General features: G+C 51.2%; 2 protein-coding genes across 3 annotated transcripts in view; one reads left to right on the top strand and one right to left on the bottom strand.

Moving 5' to 3' along the window:
• zmp:0000001082 (integrin alpha-M) overlaps window positions 1-22742 on the bottom strand; it is a 57868-nt gene extending 35126 nt beyond the window's left edge. Inside the window, exons 1-2 of one of the 2 annotated variants that reach the window (XM_069188028.1) lie at window positions 22638-22742; window positions 7338-7455 (exon numbers count right to left, since the gene is read on the bottom strand). In XM_069188028.1, coding sequence (XP_069044129.1) covers window positions 7338-7455; window positions 22638-22683 — 164 coding nt within the window. In that variant the 5' untranslated portion in view covers window positions 22684-22742. Of the gene's footprint in view, window positions 1-7337; window positions 7456-21027; window positions 21675-22637 lie in introns of those variants that run through there. The other variant, XM_069188027.1, reaches the window with a different exon arrangement.
• Window positions 1-27877, top strand: part of LOC102689789 (butyrophilin subfamily 1 member A1-like) — a 402034-nt gene that overhangs the window by 207758 nt on the left and 166399 nt on the right. The gene's annotated exons all lie outside the window — the stretch shown is intronic.

Here is a 27877-nt window from a genome sequence, read left to right as displayed (position 1 = left end):
ACTTCTACTGTAAAGACGTCCAGAGATCTTACAAAATGTTTGAGGGGACATCATGCCAGGTGGAAAATGACTCTGTTTCCAGTGGAGACAAAGTGTTAATTCCCATTGTCAGTAATTGCTGGGAAAGTAAATATGAACTCAAATACGGTGCCTAGGAGTCGTGGGAGTGAGCTCCACGTTGACTCCTGTCAGTGCTTTGTTGTTGCCGTCTATATCGGCCTCCTTGCTCTCCGCCATCTTGTCACAGTCTGTCGATTGTCTGCATGGGAGCCCAAGCGAGAATGACTGTCTCTCCCCTGAGGATCAAGCGCTCTAAATTTAGTGCGGAGAGCGTGAGCTGTTGCCCTGCTGGGATCCCACTGCCATGTCTCAGCTTAGTCCCACCCTGAGCCACACGGCACTTCCTGTGCCCATTAATTCCCCTAGGCTGAAGGGCCTGCCCCCCCCACTGTGTGTCTGCCAAGAAATCAAACAGCCTGATAAAAAAACTGCTGAGAAACATTCGATAGAAAAAGCACTGCCACAGCCACAAACTGAAGAGCAAAGCAGAGAGGGTCAGATGGCCCTTTAGAGACAGTTTTTGCTCTTATCGTCTTCCAAATCTAAATACTTGTTCAAATAAAAAAGAGAATATTATATGATTTTGCTATGAAGTACTGTGGTTTTAAGTGATCTGACTCCAGTTTTATATACTATGAAGTGACTTTACTATGAAGTTTTCCACTCCGCAGTGCCCACAGTCGGATTTCTACACTGTCAACAACTTAAGATGTTCCTAATGCGTTCAGTCCCTTTTCAGAGTCCACAGAAAACCGTATTACCCAGCAGTCAGTCCTCTACAGCGTATTTTACTATACAATAACTGTACTATGGTTTACTGTGATATGACTGTAGTATGATGTACTGTATCATAGTTAACTACACAATGACTGTACTATGATGTTTTATGGTTTACTATGACACTATACTTACTGTGGTTTACTGTGATGTCACTGTGCTATGATGTACTGTATCATGGTTTGCTATGCAATGTGACTTTGCTTTACTGTGATATGACTGTACTACGGTGTATTATGGTTTACGGTGCAGTGACTTACAGTGGTGCAGTGTGCCGTGTGTGACAGCAGCTTGGGTATGTCGACGGGCTCTCCAGCTGTGCATAGCCACGCCTCTTTCAGCCTGCAGGGAAACCCTCTCTGCTTCTCCCCTCTCCCACACACTCTCCTCCTGCAGCAGTGCTGCCATGCGCAGCAATATCTCCTCCGCACACTGCAGCTCGTGGACTCTTGGGCTCAGAGTTTCACACCTGTGACACGTCGCCCTACATATCTCGTCCACACACTCGGTCCTCCCTGGCCTCCTCTGAGGTTATCTCGAGGTTATCTGTCACGCTGGTCCTTTTCCAGAGGTAACAGAGGAAGACCCTGGGTTCTCTTGATCTCATTTGGCCACACCTGTTCTTCCCCTCATCCATCAACACCCCAGACCTCACTGTGTTTAACACAACTCCACACCCCTTCATCCATCAACACCTCAGACCTCACTGTGTTTAACACAACTCAACAACCCTCATCCATCAACACCCCAGACCTCACTGTGTTTAACACAACTCCACACCCCTTCATCCATCAACACCTCAGACCTCACTGTGTTTAACACAACTCCACACCCCTTCATCCATCAACACCTCAGACCTCACTGTGTCCAACACAACTCAACAACCCTCATCCATCAACACCCCAGACCTCACTGTGTTTAACACAACTCAACAACCCTCATCCATCAACACCCCAGACCTCACTGTGTCCAACACAACTCAACAACCCTCATCCATCAACACCCCAGACCTCACTGTGTTTAACACAACTCAACAACCCTCATCCATCAACACCCCAGACCTCACTGTGTTTAACACAACTCCACACCCCTTCATCCATCAACACCTCAGACCTCACTGTGTTTAACACAACTCAACAACCCTCATCCATCAACACCTCAGACCTCACTGTGTTTAACACAACTCAACAACCCTCATCCATCAACACCTCAGACCTCACTGTGTTTAACACAACTCAACAACCCTCATCCATCAACACCCCAGACCTCACTGTGTTTAACACAACTCAACAACCCTCATCCATCAACACCTCAGACCTCACTGTGTTTAACACAACTCAACAACCCTCATCCATCAACACCCCAGACCTCACTGTGTTTAACACAACTCAACAACCCTCATCCATCAACACCCCAGACCTCACTGTGTTTAACACAACTCAACAACCCTCATCCATCAACACCTCAGACCTCACTGTGTTTAACACAACTCAACAACCCTCATCCATCAACACCCCAGACCTCACTGTGTTTAACACAACTCAACAACCCTCATCCATCAACACCCCAGACCTCACTGTGTCCAACACAACTCCACACCCCTTCATCCATCAACACCCCAGACCTCACTGTGTTTAACACAACTCAACAACCCTCATCCATCAACACCCCAGACCTCACTGTGTCCAACACAACTCAACAACCCTCATCCATCAACACCCCAGACCTCACTGTGTTTAACACAACTCAACAACCCTCATCCATCAACACCTCAGACCTCACTGTGTTTAACACAACTCCACCCCCCCTCATCCAGCAAAACCCCATAAAGTGTTTACATTGTGCAGTGTACCAAAGCCCAGTGAAAGCACACTACAACCACACCAGAACATCTTACTGGAAATCCACACAACACCAGAGGAAAATCCACAAAGGAAAACTTGTGGAAAAAAAGAGAAAGGGCCATTGTAGCCCATTTGTTAGTTAGTAGTTAATTGTTATTGGTTTTGACTTCAGCCACAGTGCTGGGCAGCGTGTTCTACACTCCTACCACCCTTTGTGTAAAGTAGTGCCTCCAGTCCTCAGTTTTAGTGGCACCTCCCTGTAGTTTCCAACCAGCTCGTGGACTCTTGGGCTCAGAGTTTCACACCTGTGACACGTCGCCCTACATATCTCGTCCACACACTCGGTCCTCCCTGGCCTCCTCTGAGGTTATCTCGAGGTTATCTGTCACGCTGGTCCTTTTCCAGAAGGAACAGAGGAAGACCCTGGGTTCTCTTGATCTCATTTGGCCACACCTGTTCTTCCCCTCATCCATCAACACCCCAGACCTCACTGTGTTTAACACAACTCCACACCCCTTCATCCATCAACACCTCAGACCTCACTGTGTTTAACACAACTCAACAACCCTCATCCATCAACACCCCAGACCTCACTGTGTTTAACACAACTCAACAACCCTCATCCATCAACACCCCAGACCTCACTGTGTTTAACACAACTCCACACCCCTTCATCCATCAACACCCCAGACCTCACTGTGTTTAACACAACTCCACACCCCTTCATCCATCAACACCTCAGACCTCACTGTGTTTAACACAACTCAACAACCCTCATCCATCAACACCCCAGACCTCACTGTGTTTAACACAACTCAACAACCCTCATCCATCAACATCCCAGACCTCACTGTGTTTAACACAACTCAACAACCCTCATCCATCAACACCCCAGACCTCACTGTGTCCAACACAACTCCACACCCCTTCATCCATCAACACCTCAGACCTCACTGTGTTTAACACAACTCCACCCCCCTTCATCCATCAACACCTCAGACCTCACTGTGTTTAACACAACTCCACCCCCCCTCATCCAGCAAAACCCCATGAAGTGTTTACATTGTGCAGTGTACCAAAGCCCAGTGAAAGCACACTACAACCACACCAGAACATCTTACTGGAAATCCACACAACACCAGAGGAAAATCCACAAAGGAAAACTTGTGGAAAAAAAGAGAAAGGGCCATTGTAGCCCATTTGTTAGTTAGTAGTTAATTGATATTGGTTTTGGCTTCAGCCACAGTGCTGGGCAGCGTGTTCTACACTCCCACCACCCTCTGTGTAAAGTAGTGCCTCCAGTCCTCAGTTTTAGTGGCACCTCCCTGTAGTTTCCAACCATGCCCTCTCATTCAGGTGTGAGAATTCACTCGGAATTCAGTGTGGAAGTTCAGAGGTCACGGGTCATATCAGCGTATTAACTTAATAACATTTTAATCTTGATGTGCTCAACCGCACGCACAAGGCAGAGTGTGGGAGAGGATATAACAGAGGAAGCTAAGTGATAAACAACTCAGTACAGCTCCTCCTCTTCCTTCCTATGATACAAACACCAATCTGCTACAATAAATGTCCTAGAACTTTCATGACATGCTTTATCACCAAATATTGAGCAACACTCCTCGTTAATCTGAGTGTTGCAGATCGAGTGCCAGGATGTAACAAACAGTTCTTTCCAGACCCTATGCAGACGACACAATTCGAGATGGAGTGAGGAAACACTGGGAAAAAGTCATGCAGGAATATGGGGATGAAAACGGGGGGGCGTGTCAGAAGTGCGCAGGTGTCCAGGGGGGTGAGTCCGGGGCAAACAACCCAGTAGAAATCCAAAGGGGGAATCCAAACACGAGTAAAGTCCAAAGCTGGGGGGTCCATCCGGGAACAGACAAGATACAAACTGGAACCGGCGGAAGGGGAACGGGAACAGAGACTAAAACCTTAACTGGACCAGGCGCTTCCAGGGCAGAGCCGGGATTAACGTCAGCGCCAGGCTTTAAAAGGTGGACAGGGAACAGGCTGAAAAAGGGGACAGGTGCACAAAATCATGTCCAAAGTGAAAGGTCCGAGGCGCGCTTAAGGGGGAAGGGACTACTGTTGCGACACCAGGCCGGCTGGCTGCCCGCGTCCTCCGAGTGAAGACCTGACCCCTCTGGGATTTGAGCTCTGCATCGGCTCTGCTCTCGCTCGAACATTTCGTTTCTCCGACCCCGGCCTGTAGGGGGAGATCTAACAACCGGAATAGAAAAGTATTGTTCCTGCCGATTGATTCAGGCGTGGTCATCAATTAATAAAAGGCTTCTTGACACCTGAAGAAGGCTCCACACCTGAAACATGGTGTTTCTTGTCTTCTCTTTTCGGCATGCAATAAACCTTTACTTCTTCCTTTGACGCGGCTCCCTGCTTGAACCCCTAAAGTCGATCATACCCCTTTAAGCGATGAGGTGCCCCAGACCGAGCACAGCATACTCAGAGAGCACCAGTGCGTTGCAGAGCTTAGGCGTAACTCCCAGGGATTCCAATTCAGCTCTCGCAGACATGCAAGGAGCACGGAGCACCTTCAAAAATCAAATTCACGGGCCTGAATTTGAACTGCCTCCTCCACGAGTTCGTCTAGGTCCTTCCGGAAGTCTCCAGAAACAAATTTAATTTGTTTGCCGAGGAAGCCCCATTGGAATCCAAATGGCTGAAACAGGACTGGAAGAGCAATGGGGCCTAAGATGGGTCCCTGGTGTACACCACTGCGCCCCTCAGCCCGTTTAACGTTCGTTGTGCCCCTTAAAGAGTTCATACGCACCTCCAACCTCTTAATGGATATTCAATACCTTTACGATCTTGCCGATCAAGCACCCCAGATCTGGGGGTGTGGTGGTTCCCCTTGGCAGGATCGTCATCTGGGGCGCTGTTTACGTTCTGGGGGAGGGGCCCACTCTCAGTGGCTGTGGACTCTCAGTGGCTGTGGTCATGGCCCAGAGCCCCTCCCGGGACTTCTCCTTTTTGGTGGAGAAACAGCGAAGACTAATTTCTCAAGCTTCCTGCACCCAGGCAAGTAAGAGGTTCTGTAATCTCTAGAAGCTCTATACGGAGACCTAAAGCCTGAAGACCAGTAGCATGATTAGCATGGCCCCTGTGCACGAAAACGCGGTTCTGGTCCCTAGTCCGGGATGACACATTTGTGATGTCATTTTCTAAGTCAGTATTACGCCATATTTTATGTCATCCGCTATGTCGTTTGACATGTGAGGAGAACGTGCAAGTAAGCCTTTCATTGTACCCGGGTGCATATGGATGATAAACCATATCATGGATATGGATGATGAACTTGAAGTTGAACAAATGATTTGATCCTCATGGATGACCACTGACGTGGGAGTATTCTAGAAGCCTTGGGCCTCTGAGAATGTTCCGGAAGCACCGGGCTGAGAAAGTTCTAGATGCTTTGCGACGGCCTCTCAAGGCCAGGTCTGTCCTGACACCTCGAGTTCGCCAAACCACGGGAGAGAAACTACAGAAGAGAGCAGGAGAGAGCGGAAGAGAGAGGCAGGGATGCCCTTTCAGCTTTCTGGCACTCCTGACACTTGACCTACTGTGTCTTAGAAGCCGAAAGGCGTCACGGGATGCCTCTCAGAAATGTTTTTTTTTTCTGCGAAGAAAACCGAACTGAGACGCCCGAGAGGTCGTGTTTTTTTTTTTAAAAACAACACAAAAAAAAAAAACCGAAAACGCGGTTCTGGTCCCGAGTCTGGGAGCGGGTTACCCCGGATCCCGAATTCTGGCTGTGAGGCTGAGGAAACGCGGACCGGTCGCTGGAAACGGCACCGCACCTCTCCCGCGCGCCCATCTCGCCTTGATCTCCCGCTCGAGCCCCTTTCAGTCGGCTGGCAGCGACCTCGCAGCGGAGAGCTGAAAGTGTCGGCGCAGCTTAACCTTACATCCTGGGGGGAGGCGGCTGCCGAGAACAGCGGAGAGCTGTTGTTTTTTTTAGCGATGTGCTGCGCAGGGCGTGAAAGCGAAATGCGTTCCGAGTTGAGCGCGGGTACCACACACACACACACCCCAGGCGCTCGACTCTTTGAGGGTGATCACTTTAGCACAGTATTACGTCAATATTACATCATAGTCGGGACACACGCACGGGACAGGACACCAGTCTGTTACAGGACACACACACAGGACAGAACACACATACCTGATAGGACAGCGGTCCATCACAGGACATACATACACACAGGACACCAGTCTGTCACGGGACACACACACAGACCCAGGACAGGACACAAACACTGGAGAGGACACCAGTCCATCATAGGAAACCAATGGACAGGACAGCAGTCCATCACAGGACACACACACACACAGCACAGGACACACACACTGGAGAGGACACCAGTCCGTCACAGGAAACACGATGGACAGGACAGCAGTCTATCACAGGACACACACACACACTGGAGAGGACAACAGCCCATCAGATCTTCTGTTGCTGAAATAAAAACAGGGCTTTCACCTTCATCATGGGAACGCCGTGAGAAATATAATCACCCAATTCCCGTGGGCGAGGACAGTCACCTCAGGAGCATTAGGAAACGTCTAACTCTCGCAGTGAGCAGTGTCAAGTCTCCAGGGATGCTGTACGGAGCTGAGATTGGAATAGCTCACCATTTCTCCTGTCCCGCTCCGTATTGGATGGTCTTGTATCCGAAGTAGTCCTGAGAGCTCCCGCTGTAGATGATGGGGCTGGTGGTGTCAATGTTGAAGCCCTCGGAGACTCCGCCCGCTGTCGGACACAAGACAGGTCACATTAGGGAGGGAGCCTATCACAGACTGGGACACCCTGGGGTCCAGGGCAAAACCCGCCGGCCTGACGGTTCTGTCGCCTTTCATGCCACCTCGCCCAGGTGGAGAAAAACCCCTCTTTCCTGAAAAGAGCTCGGAAGACTGGCCCGGCCGCTCTGGTCAGGCCTGACAGACGGGAGGACAGGAATTCAAAGCTGAATCCAAACAATCGGGAGTGGTGAGGGTGGAAGAGCCGTTACAACTGAGAACAGGAGGCAGTTCTTTACGCAGAGGGTGGTGGGAGTGGGGCACAAGCTGCCCCAGCCATGCTGTTGAAGCCGATACCCTGACTTCTCTCGAGAAACAGCTGGGATGGGGATATTTTTTTTAACTACCAATCGGGCAGAATGGACAGGGCCAGAACCAAAAACTGGACCTTTGCTTAGAGCAGCAGCAGCAGTCCAGTGCTGAAAGCACCTCTGTCTTCCCTCCTGTGTGTGAAGCCCATTGGCCCCCTTTAAGACGGAAGATATTCTGGACTTGCAGCTCGTTAGAGTTCTTGTCACTGTTATTGTAGGTGTTTACTACTGGGGGGGATACTGTTATGCACACTGTGATGATTTCTTTCTAAGCAATTTTAAAATGAAAAACCATAGCTCCCAGGTGACAGGACTGCACTGCGAAATTTTTTCCTAACACCACTGGAGTAAAACTCAGCGTTGCTGGCCAGATCTTTCCAGCGTGTTTGATGCATGTACTCTGAAAAGATCAGTGATGGGTCTCCCCTCCGTCCCCTTTAAGAGCTGTGAGCAGAAGTGACGTGTCCAGGAAACATTAATTCTCTTCTCCAAAGGTGTCAGATGAAATTTCTTAGTCAACCACCACCATGACTGTAACGTCTGGGACAAGGGTTTGAAAGACATGTAATTCTTCTCCACTTGTTAATTTCATTATGACTGTCTCTTTAGTTAGTTTTAGTTCTCACACAACCTCTTACTGATCTGATCTTCTGGGATCTCTCTTACTGACATGATCTCACCCATTAATTTTCTATCCACATCATGCGGTTCAGGTCGGTGGGGCAGCTGGGGTCTATCCCAGCAAGCAACAGGCACAAGCAAGGGTTCACCCTGGACAGGACACCAGTCCATCACAGGACACACACAGACACACACTCTCACACACTATCACAGGGCAGACAGACACAAACACACACACACACACCAGGGCCAGGTCAGGATACTACTGTGCCGCCCATAATTACATAAGATCTCTCAATTCAAGCCTATGATTGCGCCATTTAAACTTTTGATTTGGGAAATGAAAGTTTTCTTCTCCCAAGGTGTGTTCTGGGTAGAAATTCAAACAGAATTTCGCGGCGGGGATGGTTCTGACTGGGTGACGCACCATTCTGGGGTTGTGTTAGATATTACCCTTTGCATTCGGACCAGAAAGGTCCAGTTTTGTCTTGTCTGATCACTAAACCTTCTGCCACATGTTTGCAGAATCACCTGGGCGCTTTGTTCCAAATTCCACGAGGGATTGGAGTTTTTCTCAGGTCATACAAGCCCCCTGGCCTGGAGAGACGGGGGCACTGTTGACTGCTGGACATTTTCTGCCACATCAGCCAGGAGCTCTGTGACCAAGGTCCTACTGGTTTAGAGACACAGACTGGTCCAGGCAGTGTCTGCCTGCCTCAACTTCTTAACGGTCCACCCCTTCCAGCTCTTAGAGATGTCGAGACTCTTCAAAATGTTTTTCTAATGTCTTCTGACCTGTGATTTTCTGCACCTCTATCCCTGAGTTGTTCTGAAAGCTCCTGGGTTGAGTCTCTGGCTGTAATTCACCACTTAACTGCAGGGTCTTACAGACACAGTTTTACAGTTTATTCTGAACTCATGAGAAACAGTATATTACTGCACAGACAGAGGCTACTAAACTAACTGTGTGGCTCATTAAGGTGATTAGGTGCACCTAAATTAATCTATTTTTACCAAGGCAAAGGATTTGCATGCAATCACGATTCTTACATTTTTATTTTGCATTGATAATTGATTTAATTCTGTTTTTGTTGTTGATGTGTCGGGTCGGTGGTGTTTATCACAAATCCTAATGCTGCTTCGAAGTGCCATGACTGCAGGCTCTAAAGTCACAGGGTGTGAAAACTGTGAGACTCTGAATACCTCTGTAAGACTGAACTATAAACACAAAACTGGAAACGCTGGGCTAGAGGAGACTCCTAATGACAACGAAACAGCAGCAGGAGAGTCATTTCCATGTTTCCAGACTGAAATCTAGGATCTCACAGACCTGTTCAGCCTCCCCATTAAATGGTAAATTGATATCAGCCGCAATGCAAAGCAGACCTTCATGGTGCTTGTCTCTGCTGAGCCTGGGCCCTTCTGTCTAGAAGCACAAACCTGTCTTCATACAGCTGAAGAGAATAACAGGGTCTTTCATATTCACAGCCACCCGATTTCTGTCACAGGGTGTGAAAACTCTGCCAGGTGCTGAGTATTTCTGCAAGGCTCTGAGTGTCTGCACCAGCAGCCTCGCCGTTCAGCGGGTCGAAGCAGAAGGAGAGGGACAGGTGAGGAACAGAAAGAGACATTCTAGAGGCTCAAGTTCGGGCTGCAGACCTGAGTGAGGTGGCAGCTGTGTTCAGTCTCAAAATGTAATGAATTATTAATTCCTTTCTTATAGAGCGCTCTTTGGGACATATTACAGGTAATGGGGACTCCTCTCCACCACCACCAGTGTGCAGCCCCACCTGGATGATGCTCCAGTCTGCTCACACACACCAGCTCTCAGTGGGGAGGAGAGCAGAGTGAGGAAGCCAGTTCAGAGAGGGGGGTTATTAGGAGGCCATGACTGGTAAAGGACAGGGGGAAATTTGGCCAGGACACTGGGGAAACACCCCTATTTTTTTTTAGAAACAACCTGGGTTTTTTAATGACCACAGAGAGTCAGGGCCTCAGGTTTACGTCTCATCCAAACGACAGCACCTTTTTACAGTATTGTGCCCCAGTCACTATACTGGAACATTAGGACCCACCCAGACTGCAGGGTGATGTAGCTGCTAAGGGTTAGCTCAGCATCATGCACATGGAATGTGTAAATTTATTTAGACTGATCTTCTGAGTGTTTATTAAGAATACGAGGCTATTCTATCAGCCAAGATGAAAAGGGGTTTTAAAGAAATATATTTATCTTTATTACTCCCCTGCATACTGCATGTCTTTTTATAGCAAGGGCGTACGCAAGACCATTACTTAGAATCAGGCGCGTCGGGTGGTGAAGATCCTGTCTAGAGAGAGCCTATCACAGGAAATCTACTGCAATTTGGACATCACATCGTGTTCAAGTGTATTCCACTTCATAACGTTTGCTCTGTATGCTCTGACACACGGAGCCAGGGTTAGAACAGGCTGTCGCCTCGTCAGACCTGCAGCGTGAGTTATAGCTGGAGATGGAGGTGGAGAGCAGAGAGGGGTTTGTTTTTGTGTTTGCAGTTTCACATCTCTTCCGAAACAAAGACATTTCAGTTTCCCACTATGACACAGTGGCGATGGCTGAGTCAGGGAGGGGTGAGTCACCCTCTTCACCTCCTTGGTGAATCATCCTTAACTGATCAATGATCAATGAATGTATCAGACTCACTGGACTGGGGCTGGAGCCCCTCTGATTGAGGGGGACCTATTAAGTCTCATGGGACTCGGCCTCACAGCTACTTAACACACTCCAGGTCCACAACATCACACTGAGAGAAGATCGCTTTCAATAATCACTTTATACAATATCGGCTCATGGGGGTGACCGAGTCTATCCCAGCAAGCAATGGGCACAAGGCAGGATACACCCTGGATGGGACACCAGTCAATTGCAGGGTACAAACACACACTTAGGCCAGGGCCAGTTTTCCCAGAAGCCCTTTAACCTACCAGCTCTTGACTGTGGGAGGAAACTGGAGCACCCTGAAGAAACCCACACAAACACGGAGAGAACATGCAAACTCCACACAGACAGTACTCCTGAAATTGAACTCAAAAACCCAGCACTGAGAGCACTGGGAGGCAGCACTGTGTTTTTCCTTATATGCATTCGTCTCTGAAATTGGGGACACAAAGCAACCAAACAGGTCGTAGCAATCGGACTCTGAAGCACTTGTCTGAACGAACACAGAAAACTCAGGCCTCACAAAGGCGGCGGACAGGTTAACTCAAGAGCCCGACAAACAAAAATGGCGGACGGACTTGAATCCCACTGGACACTACAGGATTAAGATCAGAGCAAAACGGACGCAGGACCACTGTAGTCGAATTTCTCCAACAGCCGGTGTTGTTTCCCTAACATCAGAGACAGCCCAAACGGACATTCACTGACAGCGGGAATAAGAAAACCGTTATCCAGAACTAGCGAGCTCTTCCGAGAACAGCAGACCTCAGCTTTCGTCACGCTCCGAGCTCTACTGATACAAAAAGGAGATCAGGTAAGATACAAATATAGTTGCGTCCCCTTGGAAACGTCCCCACAACATTCAACGTTCCTGGGACGGCGGGTTTTGTTTTGTTTTGTTGTTTTTTATTTGTGCGCGGGAGTGCCGAGTGGCGACGGCAGGACGGCGGTGTTTCTGCAGCTGTGACAAACAGGGCCGCCGCGGTGCCGTTCCACGCGTCTCCCCCACGGCCCCGTCTGCACCGAGGCGGCTGCAGGTGTCGCGGCCATGTGCGCCCGCGCCCTGAAGTCGAGTGTCAGATCTCTCGCCTTACCGTTGAGCAACCGCGAAACAAGTTACCCAACCTTCGCTCGAAGAAATGAGGGAGATGCTGTTTTTTTTTTTGCTGTTTTCTTTTTGATAAGCCGTGGAAAATATGCGCTGTGTTTTTTTTTAATATATATATAGAACTATTCATTCTACGAAGCTAGGGTGTGATTTCTGTGGTGTGTTGTGCTCTTCGCGCAATGGCTGTAAATATCACACATCGCACGCACCCCCCGGCAGCTGCAAAGCGGCGCTGCCTGCGTGACTCGCGTGTGAACACCACGCTGCTTTCTCAGGGGATCTCCAGACCTGTTCTCGGGTGCTCCAAGAGCTCAGGTGAGGCCCCCTTTCACATTGCGAGCCCCCCCCTCATTATTTCGGGTAGATGGGGTAAAAAATATTTTAAAGTAACGAATGGCATGATCGGAAGCTTTAGGCGGCCATTTTGAAACTCCTAAAGAAGGGTCGATTCAGTGCTGAAAGGGGGGATGTTTTTTCACAAGTTTCGAGTTTTTTTGACTTGAGTCAAGAGTCACAGTATATGGTAAAAGGTCCAAATTCGCCTCAAGTCGAGAAACACAGCCAGAGGGTTGAAGTGGGGGACCATCCCCCCTTGGCTGAGGCTCGGGCCTCATGCCTCCCCTCGCAGGGCCTGTCTGTTCTCAGTCTTGCAGAGGGTCCCCGGCTTCAGTCACCAGCGCTCAGCTCGATTCCACCGGTCAAGTGGCCGGGGGGGGTCTGATCGCTGCTCGAGCAGATACAGTTTGGCTGGGTGTGGCCGTCGTAGTTCCGCGCGGGCTTGTGCCCTCACTCCCCTACCCCGCTGCTCTGTCCCGCGACACCTGGGGCGCGAACCCGGGTCTTCGGCGGAACACAACAAGGAACCAGCCGGGTGAGCTAAAGGAGACCTCCCTCAGCCCAGGTCCCTGCTACGCGCAGGGAGGGCGATGACGTCACCTTGCCAGAACTGGCTCCACTACATGGGTTCTCGGGTGTCCTGGGACATTGCACAAAGCTTCAGAGAGAGAGGGTAAACACACGAGGCATGACACCCCTCAAGACTTAAGCGTGCAGAGAATTTTTTAAGGTGTCACGGTGGTGTAGGTGGTGAGCCTGGCAGGGCTGGGGTGCTGGGTTCAATTCCAGACCCGGGGTGCTGTCTTGTGTGGAGTTTGCGTGCTCCCCCTGTGTTTGTGTGGGGTTCCTGTGTGTCATACCGTGAAACTCCTCCCAGGCTTGGGGTTGTGAGTAAGGTGGAGTGCTCTCTTGAGATGAGCGGCCGGCCGAGAGGAGAGTTTCCCCTGAAGTCTGTGCTGTGCGCGGCAGGGCTGTTTCTCAGTCTCATGCAGACGTCAGATCGAGGAAGAGGAGGAGGAGGAACAGGGCAGAAGTGCGAACGAATGAGTCCCCCCGAGTCTGGGAATTCCAGGTACGCCTTTTCGAAGTTCCTGCCACAGTATCAGTGTTCATGAGTACTTGGAGAATAACAGTTCATTGGAGGTTTCATTTCACACCTCTCTACACCTATCCTGACTTCACACCTCTTGATTGGCCTCTCTGTCCCCTGCTCCCGCCCCTCGCTCCTCCTCTCTCCCAGCCTTTGTTCTCCCGCTACATTACCTTTGCCTACTGCCTTGTCTCTCTTACACCTGAAGAAGAAACGTTGTGTTTTCTTTCTTCTTTTTTTTCAGCATGGAATAAACCTATTACTTGTTCCCTTGGAGAATAACGACAGTGCGTTACCAAGTTTCTCAGCCTCCACCATCAAGGGAACAGGCTGCCCAGCCGTGTTGTGGAAGCCGATACCCTGGCTTCTCTCACGAAACAGCTGGATGAGATCCTGCAGTCGGGACAGGAGGCTCTATTTTACACACAGAGTGGTGGGAGTGGGGAACATGCGGCCCAGCCGTGTTGTGGAAGCCGATACCCTGGCTTCTCTCAAGAAACAGCTGGATGAGCTCCTTCAGCCAGAACAGGAGGTTCTGCTTTACACACAGGGTGGTGGGAGTGTGGAACAAGCTGCCCAGCCATGTTGTTAAAGCTGATACTCTGACTTCTTACAAGAAACAGCTGGATGAGATCCTAACGTCATGACAGGAGGCTCTGCTTTACACACAGGGTGGTGGGAGTGGGGAACAAGCTGCCCAGCCATGTTGTTAAAGCTGATACTCTTACTTTTCTCAAGAAACAGCTGGATGAGATCCTCCAGTCAGAACAAGAGGCTCTGCTTTACACACAGGGTGGTGGGAGTGGGGAACAAGCTGCCCAGCCATATTGTTAAAGCTGATACTGTGACTTCTCTCAAGAAACAGCTGGATGAGATCCTCCAGTCAGAACAGGGGGCTCTGCTTTACACACAGGGTAGTGGGAGCATATGTAATGTCTGCCTTATTGGCAGATGTGGCAATAAGGCTCTTAAGGAGATGGATTCCCATTTCCCTTGTATCTGTCAAACCTGCACATCAGCGGCCTTTTAAAGTTAGTGAGAACTGGAAGAACTCCCCAAAGAAATGGTGGCATTCTGGGGGCTAGCGGGCGCTATCCGGCCTGCGTGCATCGTCAGGGTTCCTGCCCAGCGGAGGGCAGTGTGGGAAGAAGGGCCTGAGAACGAGGCCCGAACAGCAGAGGTGTCAGCGCCTCAGCCAGGAATAGCTTCTGGGGAACTCGTGGTGGGACCCAACCCTTGAGGCCTCGGACACTTACCAGAAGCAGGCACCTAAAAATAAAACAGGCCGCCAGCCTGACACTTGAGCAGAAACTTAGCTCTGCGCATAGGCCTAAGGCAGAGACTACAACGTTCCTGGTGAAACAAGGGAGGGTTGGTGAAGCCCTGCACCAGTTTGCGCTGATCTCTGCCGACAGCATCACCCTTTAGATTATTTGTCTCAGGTTCATTCTAGCTCTTACTCTAGGTGCTGCTATCCCGCTTGTGGACATAGACTCCGGCTCTCCTGCGACCCCGTACTGGATAAAAGATCTAGAGCAGTAAGGTCACTGGTTCAGTGAATTGAAGTGGAGCGTGGTGCCCAAGCGTTCATAGCGATGTCACTTTTAGACATGTGACCCTGCTGGTGCTGTGTGAGACAGGTGAGTGTGGGACAGGTGAGTGTGACCCTGCTGGTGCTGTGTGAGACAGGTGAGTGTGACCCTGCTGGTGCTGTGTGAGACAGGTGAGTGTGGGACAGGTGAGTGTGACCCTGCTGGTGCTGTGTGAGACAGGAGAGTGTCAGAGAGGGGAGTGTGACCCTGCTGGTGCTGTGTGAGACAGGTGAGTGTGGGACAGGTGATTGTGATCCTGCTGGTGCTGTGTGAGACAGGTGAGTGTGGGACAGGTGAGTGTGATCCTGCTGGTGCTGTGTGAGACAGGTGAGTGTGAGACAGGTGAGTGTGACCCTGCTGGTGCTGTGTGAGACAGGTGAGTGTGGGACAGGTGAGTGTGATCCTGCTGGTGCTGTGTGAGACAGGTGAGTGTGAGACAGGTGAGTGTGACCCTGCTGGTGCTGTGTGAGACAGGTGAGTGTGGGACAGGTGAGTGTGACCCTGCTGGTGCTGTGTGAGACAGGTGAGTGTGGGACAGGTGAGTGTGACCCTGCTGGTGCTGTGTGAGACAGGAGAGTGTGAGACAGGTGAGTGTGACCCTGCTGGTGCTGTGTGAGACAGGTGAGTGTGGGACAGGTGAGTGTGACCCTGCTGGTGCTGTGTGAGACAGGAGAGTGTCAGAGAGGGGAGTGTGACCCTGCTGGTGCTGTGTGAGACAGGTGAGTGTGGGACAGGTGAGTGTGACCCTGCTGGTGCTGTGTGAGACAGGAGAGTGTCAGAGAGGGGAGTGTGACCCTGCTGGTGCTGTGTGAGACAGGTGAGTGTGATCCTGCTGGTGCTGTGTGAGACAGGTGAGTGTCAGACAGGTGAGTGTGACCCTGCTGGTGCTGTGTGAGACAGGAGAATGTGAGAGAGGGGAGTGTGACCCTGCTGGTGCTGTGAGACAGGAGAGTGTGACCCTGTTGGTGCTGTGTGAGACAGGAGAGTGTGAGACAGGAGAGTGTGAGAGAGGGGAGTGTGACCCTGTTGGTGCTGTGTGAGACAGCTGAGTTAAGTTAAGTGACTCAGTAGAAGTCAGGGATGGGCACTTGTGGCTCCCAAGAGTATTTCCAGTGATCTCTACCTTAATCAGCTGCACAAGTCACATCGTTTTGTTCAGAGGGAAGTCAGAGAATCCCTCAGTAATAAACACGCACAACAGGACAGGAGACACAGCGATGGAGAGCAGAAAAAAGAGAAATCCTTAGTAATAAACATATGCAACAGGACAGGAGACAGAGAGGAGAGACAACAGAGAATCCCTCAATAACAAGCACACATGACAGAACAGAAGACACAGCGAGAGAGAGGAGAAAACATGGAAACATTCAGTCATAAACACACAACAAGACAGGAGACAGGTGTTAGATTAACGGTTTTATCTTGAGGCAGGCGAGGCGGTAGCGGAAGCACTGAGCTCCGGTCTGCCCCCTTCAACTGCTTTGCATGTTATAGCCCTCTGTTTCGGCGAGCGTGTCACTGAAACTCCTCAGGGATCCAGTCCCTGACTTCCACCGGCGGAACCGCACCGCATCGCCAAGAGCGGCCGTCTTTCTTGACGAGAGACGGGCGGCCGGCGCGCCTTCCCCGGGCCGGACACGCCAGGGGGCAAACACAGTGAAACCACGGCCTGTCTACCCCCCGCAAGTCTGAAAATGAGTCCGCGGCAGGTGGTGAAAGATAAAAATCCACATTCCTCTCTTTCTCTCTCTGTCCCGGAATTAACCCACACAGGAGTATCTGTGTGCAACTCGAGCCGGGATCGGACACCCAGTCCGAACCACAACTCGGTCACGCATGAGCCGAGCGGCGCGGCGAAGAAATCCGACCTCTCGCAACACAGCGGCGACCCACTTTCCGCGGAGCCACGCCCCCCCCCCCCGCGCAAACCGACCGCGGGCACGAGCTGCGCCGGCCCACGCAGCCCCCCCGCCGCCTGGAGCCTCAGCTCGCGAGCCTGCCGCGTGGCGATTTTCCTCTGCGCCCCGCTAGCGGAGGCGGAAGAAATAAGAGCACAGAACCACTGAACTGTTCAAGAAAAAGAACTCGAAAGGACAAAGAGGAGTGTAAAAACATAAAGCTGACAGACCAGAGGAGCCATTCCGCCCGTCTGGCCCGAGTGGTAGCTAATTCATGTCTTGAGAGAAGTCAGGGTATCGGCTTGAACAACGTGGCTGGGCCGCTTGTTCCACACCCCCGCCACCCTTTGTGTAAAGCAGTGTCCCCTGTCCTGACTGGAGGATCTCAACGAGCTGTTTCTTGAGAGAGGTCAGGGTATCGGTTTCAACAACATGACTGGGCCCCTTGTTCCACACTCCCACCACCCTGTGTGTAAAGTAGTGTCTCCTGTTCTCTGTTTTAAATGCACTTCCGCAGCTTCTTTGCCATTTTACAAGATTTGAAAGTTGCTATTCCTCTTCGGGGATAAAGAACATGATGTCCTCTTAATTTGTACGCTCAGCCCTACTTCTTTTAGCACGCGCACAACTGTCCAGTTTTTAACGTGCCGAAAATGGACGCAGGAAGAGGCGCGCAGTTTTATTCTCAACCACCTAGTTTCCTGTGGTTCAGCAGCCCGGCTGGAGGAGGAGGCTGAGGGCAGGCAGCACTGTGAGCCGCTCCCCGCTGGGGAGCAGGGTTGTGCGTTAAGCTTGGTGCGATGAGGTCATTCCCAGCGGGGTCAGCAGAGGTCAAATCCCCCCCCCCATTGCCCCCACTCAATCTGGGCTCCCGGCCAGCCACCTCCCGGTCTAATTAGCCCTCGTCAAGGGTGGACAGCCCCTACTCCTGCCCCAGTAGATACTTTCTAGCATGCCACAGAGAGACGACACCCAGCACGCGCGTGACATGCACTCTCTGTTTTTCCGATCACGCACTCTGTCACATCTGCACGCCTTCACCGACCAGAGAGCTGCTTCTGACAGGAATTTCTACAGCTCTACATCGCTGGCCAGTGGGTGTGATCAAGGCCCCCACTTCACAGGCGCTGCCGGGTGAAACCAAACTCAAGCTCTCGAGCGAGGAGCTGCAGCTCTCTTAAGATATTGCTTTTTTTTTTAAAAAAGCAGCAATCAGCATCGCCATGCTGGGGCCCTGGCTTCAGTTCCCGGGGTGCTGTCTGTGTGGAGTTTGCACGTTCTCTCCAGGTTGACGCGCGTTTCCTCTGGGTGCGCCCGTTTTCACACTGCACAGAAATGCCGGTGGGTTCACTGACTTCTGGGAAGCTGTCCCTGGTGTGCGTGGGTCTGCCCTGCCATGGACTGGTGTCCTGCCCAGGGTTTGCCTTGCCTTTGTGCCCATTGCTTGCTGGGATAGGCTCCAGCTCCCCCGCAACCCTGAACTGGATGAGGCGACGGGAGGCTGGAAGGATAGAGGCTCGCTGTGCTGCAGCGCGCTGCGTCACCCCCCTACAGCATGAAGTGCAGATACACACAGATAGCACGAAGGACATGGTGTCATGTAAACCTTGAAAACAATAGTTGCAGCTCTTCCCTCTAGCTATCATCTGATCTCCTCTGTTTCTCTTTATCAGCGCGGCTCGTGGTCAACCACCTCTTTAGTACAGAACTGGTAAGAGCTCCTCTATCTGGGGTGACAGCAAATTCTGCTGCTGAGCTCTGGATCTCCAGTGCTGATTGGAGATTTTATTTCCGATCGCAGTCCCTAGTTTCAAAACTACCCAACTTCACCGACATCGGGGAAGAACTTGAAGCTTCTTTCCTGAAGCGGCTCGGACTGGTTTCTGCCTCGACAGCTCTTACTGCTCGATCAGTCGATCGTGAGCGGACGCGGATGAGTGCGACGCGATCCGACGGGCCCACGGAGGTGACAGGGCCGTTACAGGGCCGACGCTAATGACACATCCCGCTTGGTCTGTTAGAAGCCGAAAGCAGGTCTAAAAGAAAAACCTCCCAATCAATTCGTGATTCAGATCTCGGCTGGAGCCACGGAGGGGCCTTTTTCCCGGGATCGGGCTCGGGAAACCCTGCTCTGGCTTGTCCTGGTCCCGATGGAGCCGTCTGTCTCTTGGTGTTTGGTCCAGCCCAGCTTCGTTAGGAAGGCCTCACTGAGGGCTTGTGGGTATTTGGCCAAGGTGTCGGAATTGGCAGGTCACAGATGAGCACGGACGCCGTGCCCTGGGATTCAGACCTCGTCCCTCTTCGGTTTGCTGTGGTAGGATTCGGCCAAGGCTAGGACCCCATGTTTTGAAAAGCGCTCCCCACAATCTCGCACAAACTCAGCCACGGATAAGACTCGTTATGGGAACGTGTTCGCCGGAGTCTCCCACCTTTCTCCGTCATTCCCAGCTGCTCCTGTCTCCAATGGATGAGCAGTGGACGTGTTTAAAAGCAGCAGGGGGGCACCTGTTCTGAACCTGACGTGAAACCAGCTCTGTCCGCTGCTTGTATCAGAAAGGAGACGCAGAGAGGAGATCGTTCCTGTCACTAAACCCCGAGGGCAGAAACCCGCAGCCCATTTAGAGCTCATCTGGACTCCAGCCCAGACGGAAGGGGCGCAGATCCAGTTTCAGGGGTGGCCCACAAACAACTGCGTGCGCAGAGCAGGGCAACAGAGAGAGAAAGAGCGAGAGAGAGAGAGCCATTGTTCTGCTTTCTTGACCAGATAGTTCTCTCTTCCTCTGCATCCATCGTCACTGCTGAAATAGGGGCTTTTAATGTAACCCACAACACACTTTAAACACACTGATCACAAGGCAGCTACAGCAGATGCCTGGTGTCTCCAAACCCACGTAGACCACAGCTCTCTGCTTAGAGGTCTTTAATTAGAAGTGGCTCGGACTGATTTCTGCCTCGACAGCTCTTACTGCTTGATCAGTCGATCGTGAGCAGACGCAGATGAGTGCGACGCGATCCGACGGGCCCACGGAGGTGACAGGCCAGTACAGGGCTGACGCTAATGACAAATCCTGCTTGGTCTGTTAGAAGCTGAAAGCAGGTCTAAAACAAAAACCTCTGCTCTGGCTTGTCCTGGTCAGAATTGGCAGGACGGGTTACAGATGAGCACAGACCCTGTGCCCTAGATTTTAAAGCTCAGAGAGAGAGAGAGAAAGATCCATTGTTCTGCTTTCTTGACCAGATAGTTCTCTCTTCCTCTGCATCCATCGTCACTGCTGAAATAGGGGCTTTTAATGTAACCCACAACACACTTTAAACACACTGATCACAAGGCAGCTACAGCAGATGTCTGGTGTCTCCAAACCCACAGAGACCACAGCTCTCTGCTTAGAGGTCTTTAATTAGAGGTAGAATAACAGAACAAATGGCGGTCAGTGCAGGAAAAAGAGAGACAGCGCCAGATGTTGGCTGAAAACCCCATTGTTCCACACTCCCACCACTCTCTGTGTAACGTACTGTCTCCTGTACTGATCCCTGTATCTCACCCAGCTGTCTCTTGAGAGAAGTCAGGGTATTCAACAACATGGCTGGGCAGGTTGTTCCATACTCCCACCACCCTCCTGTTCTCCTGCTTAACTGTATTACAGAACTCTCAGTGCTGGATGCAGCGCACAGACAGGTCCCATGGTTTACACACCACTCCTCATTGAATCGAGATGCAAATGCGACACTAAATTCGACAGCTCACAGCGGACATGAGTGTTGACTTCTGGAAACTGTTTGCAGAGGAACTGCAGGCATGTACTGTATTACGCTATTTCCAGAGATATCAGCACAGAACCGTTTTACAGAAACCTTGAGATTCCTGTGATCTGACCTGATCCAAGAGGATGCCCCCCTCCTCCTCCTCCACGCCCGGATTGAGACATCGGTCAGACTCCGGTCTGTTTCCATCCACACAGCTGGGCACTTTGCTGGAATGCGGGCTGCTTCTTCCAGAGTCAGACAGCAATGACCCCCCTTAGGATCTGAACCCCAAACCTTCACGGTCCAAGTCTAGACCCCTGACCACTCCTCCACACTGCCAACTCAGTGGGACCTGTCTCAGCTGCCTCTGGGACCGGTCGCAATTGCGTGTGGGTTTTCCACAGCTCCAGTTCCCACTGATGGCCAGTTTCACTGTTTTACAGCGGGTTTTCCACAGCTCCAGTTCCCACCGATGGCCAGTTTCACTGTTTTACAGCGGGTTTTCCACAGCTCCGGCTCCCACTGATGGCCGGTTGCCGTGTTTTACGATGCACTGCTCGCTACAATCCTCATCTCCTTTGCTTGGGCCAAGAACCGCTCTGAGGGAAATCTTAGCTGGAGAGTATTCCTACTGAGATTTGGCAAAGCCAGGAGTGGGGTCCTGCGCACCCCTGTGCACCCAGGGACGCCCTCTGGCCTGCCAGGAACACTGCGCACTTTGAGAAGAACCCCTCGCGCATCTGGGGTCTCTGGGCCTCATGTGCACGTGTGTGATAAACGCGCAGCAAGTCGTGAGAAGAGCTTGTTCTTCAAGGATTAGGCAATTCACAGAGCCTGCTTTTTCAGAAAAACACAGTACTATTACACAGGGTGGCAAGAGGGTGGTTTCCTGTTCACGTTTCTTTAAAAAAAAATACCCCACTATTACAGCTTACATCCTACTTTCTGTTCAAGTAACATGTCTCTTGTGTGCAGATGCTGAATTCAGTTTCTGAGCTGCTGGGGGTTCTTGGATCTACAAGTTCTGAGAAAGTTGCTTGGAACCAGACTTTGGGGTCGGAGTGGACCCACATCAGAGACTGACACTGCGACACCGCGCGCCTCATCTGCAGAAGGGCAACATGCCTGCCTTGCACTAAGGATGTGCGGCTACTTTTCAGGGGTGGGCTGACGAGCCCCCAGTCCCTGGGCAGACTGGGTACCGGTAAGCGAACAGCTGAACGAGTGGCCCCAGATCTGGGGAGCGTACCGTGTTTCGGCTGAGATCTCCCCTGGCCCCACATTTCAGACCGCCCATCGCCAGTCTCCCCTTCTCCCACTCTGGGGACCCCAAAACTCCCTGCCCCACCCCTACCCCCACCCCATTTCCCAGCACCTCGGCCCCCAGCATCAGGCTGTGGGATTCCGCTGGAAAACAACTTTTTGCCCTGCAAAACTGTAATCTCAGCCCTTTCTTATTTCCCAAGTCATCGATGGCACTGGGTCCTACTGACGGGCCAATTGGGCTTCTCCGTGCGGTCAGCATGCTGTTTCCAGATAGTCCAGGGCTCAGTCTCACTTTCCTGCTCAGACCTCTGTACTGAGCATAAGAGCTTTTCAAAAAACAGCTCGCTTGCAGTTTCTCTTCCAGTCTGCATTCAGGTTATTGCACAAACCCCTTCATAAAACTGCAGTGCCCCCAACACTACCTCCCCCCACCCCAGCTGTGGCACAGAGGATTAAAGTCCCCGAGGGTCTTACCAGAGAGGAGGATCCCTAGGGAGAATAAAATCCGACCAGGAGTCATCTCTGCTCATCCACGGACTACAGATCTGTGGCCACAAGCAGGAAATAACGGTTGATTTCAAACCCCACGCCGATGTACCATGTGATTTCCTGTTGTTTTTTTTATGCAACACTTTCTTAGCAGCAGAAAGAAGGCCCCTGTGAACTCGTCTGCAGGATGAGCTGGCGGTGTGTGCGGGCTGGGGCTTAGCTTCTCGACCGCTCGGCCCGGAGGGTCCGGAGCCAGTGGGGGCTCAGACGGCCGGGGGGCGCTCAAGATGAACACGCTCCTGTGCTCCACAAAGCGGCCGGCCTTGTGCGCCTGCTGCTGTAAAACGGAACACAAGACAATGAGGCGCTTAGCGCTGTGCTCCCCGCAGAGCTCAGCAGTGGACAGTGGAACGTGAACCGCAGGGCACGGGTGAAAGTTAATTTAAAACGGCGTCACGTTGTTGGAGCAGATTCCCTGTCCCCTCACAGGGAACAGCTGGATGAGGTCCTCCAGTCGGGACAGGAGACTCTGCTTTACACACAGGGTGGTGGGAGTGTGGAACAAGCTGCCCCAACCCTGTTGTTGGAGCCGATACCCTGGCTTACAAAGGTAAAATGTGCCTAATGGCCTCTCGCATTCATGGCCTCTCAACTGATCTTAGGACTAGTAGCCACCACCTGATATGATGTGGGTTTCTTGGAAAACAAAATCCGTCAAACCCCATAGACATGACTTGGGAAAGCACATCACCACCAGCTCTGGGGTGCTGTCTGTGTGGAGTTTGTATGTTCCTCCTGCCATTGTCTAAGGACATGCTGACAGGCACATTGGCTTCTGGGAAAATTGACCCTGGTGTGTGAGCGTGTAGCCAGCCTTGGACTGGCGTCCTGTCCAGGGTGTGTCCTGCCGCGGGCCTTTTGCATGCTGGGACAGGCTCCAGCTGCCCCGTGAAACTGAATTGAAAGAAGTGGTTAGAAAACGGCTGGCTGGTGCTGATGGTGGCAGACTGGGGAGCCGCCGGGCCTCCCAGTCCTCCCTGGCCAGGCCGCAACAGGAACTGAAACTCTGGATCGGAGCGCTGGTGGCCCAGAGGAGACGGAAATAGACACCAGGGTGACACTTCTGCTATTATTGCTGGTAGAGCCAGGATGTCTGCTCTCCACTGTCCCAACTGATTGCTGTAACGCCCTGCTCGCTGGGGTATCTAAATCCACACTGAACAAACTACAGCATGGCCTGCATTCGGCAGCCAGAATCCTGACCAGGTCGTGTGCAGGCTATCGCATTACTCCTGTCCTGGAGACCCTGCACTGGCTTCCTGTCATGTTTCGTGTCAACTTCAAAATCCCTATGCTCACCTACAGTATAAGATTCTGCATGGCTTGGCACCTCTGTACCTGTCTGATTTACTATCGTCCTACTCCCCACCTGGCAATCTTTGCTCTTCCAATTCTGGTCTCCTGTCTGTCCCCTAAGCCCGTCTATACTCTGGGGGTGACAGGGCCTTCTCTTGCTGCGCCCTAAAGCTCTGGATCTCTATCCCTAAGGATATCAGAGAGTCACCTTCCCTAAACTCTTTCAAATCTAGACCTTCTTCTCTAGAAGGGCTTTTCTTTAATTGCTTTTCTTTCCTACTGTATTCCAAAAAAGTCGATTTGGGTTGTGTAATTCTCCAGTCTCCTCACATTCTGCATTTTCTCCATTCACTTACAGCACATTGAGAAGCCACTTTTAAAGGCGCTATATAAAATAACGATTATTATTGACACCCATTTCCTGTGACAGCCAGACTGCTCTTGCTAGAACCCGATACTGCCATTCCCACTCCTGCTGCCGATCCGCCTATTATCCAGAGAAGGAGCTACATCCCACCCTAGTGTGCTATCTACCCCCCCATTCAGAATTTGCCCCACCTCGCCCCACTCATGCAGTTGTCCGTGTGGAGCAAAGCACCTCACTCCAGGGTACAGTGCCACCCATCCTCTGGATCTGAACCCCGTAACCCCCTTATGTGGAGTGTTTCCTACACAGTTTCAATTAACCAGCCTTTCCTTTGACCTAAAACCACTCTCCACCCCCCAAAAAAAAAACTGATTCCAGCAGCACCCCCCCCAATCTTCAACACTAATTCACGCACTCAAACTCAAACCGCTCGTCTGTAATCCCATCGGCGGCTCATAGACTCCCGGGAGAAACTCTTTACAGCTGTGAGACGCCCTCTGGTGGCAGGATGGCCGCTCCTGCAGCCCCCTCCAGTGGAGGACTGGGGGTTCGCTGGCCACGTCACACCAGTGGTTCTCAAACTGTGTTCCGCAGGGGTTCCGTGAGCTCTCACATAGGCTACAAGAAAAATAAATATTTGCTATCAATAATAAAAAAAAAGTGTCACGATGGCTTTGCGTGGCTCCAGGAAGTCAGAAACAATAGGTATATCTTCTGAAACGTCATCTTCAAATTCACTCTCTTAACATACATTTCTGTACTTTCGCTGCTAGAGCCTGAAGGCACCTCAGAGGTGTCGGATGAAATTCCCTCTTCCATCTGCTCTTCTGTCTTGCTTGGAGATACAGATGTTTGCCATTTCGCCCGCCGGCAAATCTCAAAAACTCTCGCAATGAGAGAAAATGGCGTGTTACTGGGTAGACAGATCGCGGCGCTGAAATCACTGCAACCACGAGAGAAAAAAAAAGAAGAAAAATGTGAAAAATAATGTGACTTCACGTCACAAGAATATGAGAAGTTCATTGACCCGATTTACAGACTCGTCCTTGCAAACAGCTTTCATCAAACACGTATGATGAAAATCCGGTTTCACGCAGGTAGTTAGTCACAAACGGGTGAAGGAACAGAAAGTGCTGTTGCCAGAGTTTTGGTGCAGCACCGAAAACGAATATCTAGTATTATCAGAGAAAGCTCTTTCTGTTCTTCACCCGTTTGTGACCAACTACCTGCGTGAAACCGGATTTTCATCATACGTGTCCACAAATTGGAAGTAGCGCAACAGATCGGATGCAGAGCCGAACACGAGTCTGCAACTCACATCTATAACTCCAAATATAAAGGAAATTGTAGGAGTAAAAGGCAGACTCACTCATCACACTGAGACTGTTCTGTTCCTGCTGGATTTAAATAAATGTTGATTCAAAATGATCAGTGCTCTTTTTAAAAAAAACTCATGTATTGTTGTCTCACTGTGTTTTAGTCATTTTGCTACCAACTTTTCCTATCTGTGCCCAGTTAGACCACAGTAAGTGTCGTCTGGTTCTATAAATCTATTAGTTGTTTTTTTCCCCTTTGTTAACAATGTAAAAAAATAAAAGCTTTCAAACCAGAAGGAAACCTTCTCTGGTTTTCTTCTAACTTGGTCGAACCAGTGGTTAGACTTTGATTATTTTACTCTCAACGAGTATTTCAGTGATTAAGCTTTATTGAACTGTAGGGGTGCTAATCGTAGACAAGCTCTCGTGTGATTAATCCATCCGTTTTCACTTCCGCTTTTCCTGCTGAGGGTCGAGGTGAAGCCCGAGTGGATGGGGCGCCCCTCCACCGCAGGGCAGGGCAAGTGCAAGCCAATCGTACATAGGGACAATCTGGGGGCCACAGTAAAGACTGAGGGGGGAAATTTGGCCAGACAGCGGGATAACTCCCTACTCTCCTCGAGAAAGTACCTGGGCATCTTTAATGAGCACGGAGAGTCAGGACCTCGGTTTAGCGCCCACTACAGTATAGTGTCCCCGCCACTATGCTGGGGCATTAGGACCCGCACAGACCGGTCCCACTAACACCTCTTCTAGCAGCAACCTTAGTTTTTTCCCAGGAGTCTCCCATCCAGGTAGTGACCAGGCTCAGCCCTGCTGAGCTCCAGAGGGCTGCCCGCTGTGAGTTGCAGAGTGATATGGCTGCTGGCCTCCTGCGATTAAGAAATGACTGAAATAAACTCGATGGGCTCATACAATGCTTACAATTAAAACAAAAGCGATCGATAGTTTCTTCCTTAATAATTGGCTGAATTGCGTCTGAATAGCAGTCCTAGAATGCCTTTTGCAGATCACCGCCATAGCTAATCCTGAAAAGTAAGAAAAAAGGTTTCTGGGGATCCGCGACATCCTCTTCGACAGAGAAGGGTTCCGTCACCGAAAAAGTTGGAAAACCACTGCTGTAGTTACACCGCCGGCTTATTGTAATGTGCGATTTTTCTGTAGTTTTTTCCCCCCGACATTATACTCTTTTTTTCCACCCATACAGTTCCGCCGGGTCGAGCGGAGGGGAACGGGGGACGGGAGAGCGGCTCACACACAGACTGTCGCCAGGGGCGGGAAAGGATCCGGAGACAACGGCTCTTTCGGGGGCTTAGCGCGAGAATGAGCACAGGGGGGTCGGGGGTCCCCTATTTATACAGAAGGGGAAAAGGGGGGACGCGAGTCCGCTGGAGTTGGCGGGCTGGAGGGACAAGTCCTCGGTCCTCAGGGGGCAGCCCGCTGCCGGAACGCTGCGATATTTACTGTCGAATAACGTAACGTTTACTGTTCGGTCCACTTGTGACTGGACAAAAGGAGACATTATTGTAAGGGAGTGAGTACTTTCTTCAGGTACCACTCCCCTCGATTTTGTTAGGGAAAGCAGTTTTCCTCTAAAACGGGGCATTTATTGTTTACTGTCTTTGAAGGGACAGTGTTTGTATGGGTTCGGTATCCTGCCCCGGTACGCGGTCCCGGCGCATTTTAAGTAAGTAAATAAACGGCCCCCTAATTTATAAATGCGCTGTCCACAGTCTGAATCTCGTTGGATCGAATGCGGGCCCGATTATAATCCGCGGTGCGGAGCACCATCGCAAGGGGCCGGCTATGGCGTCGCAGGTCTGTACAGTCCCGGCAGTGCGGGCGGGTCTCCACGGTCGCGGCTCGGGTGTCCGCTCGTCCCCCGAGCGAAGAGGAAAGAACGTCTCGAGTTCGCTTCCGGGCCGATCTTGTCACGGCCCCCGAAGCGATCTGGAGGCGCCCCTCCCCTGACTGGGTCCGGGAATCAATTTCTATTTCCCCGCAATCCAGCGGGCGGGGTGGATGAGCCAGAGGCGGGGCTCGTCCGGTGTGTGGTGTGTGGTTCACACCTGGTGCTGAGCTAACGGGCTTGTGTCCGGCTCGTATTTACCGATATCAAGTGTGTTGTTTTCTTTTATTTTTCTTTGGAATTTGGGAAGGGGATACCGGCACTCCCTCTTTTCGCT

The sequence above is a fragment of the Lepisosteus oculatus genome, chromosome 4 (assembly GCF_040954835.1).
Source record: "Lepisosteus oculatus isolate fLepOcu1 chromosome 4, fLepOcu1.hap2, whole genome shotgun sequence".
In the NCBI taxonomy this organism is placed as follows: Eukaryota; Metazoa; Chordata; class Actinopteri; order Semionotiformes; family Lepisosteidae; genus Lepisosteus; species Lepisosteus oculatus.
Note: the sequence above shows the minus strand (reverse complement) of the source record. Positions and strands in the feature narration are given on the sequence as shown.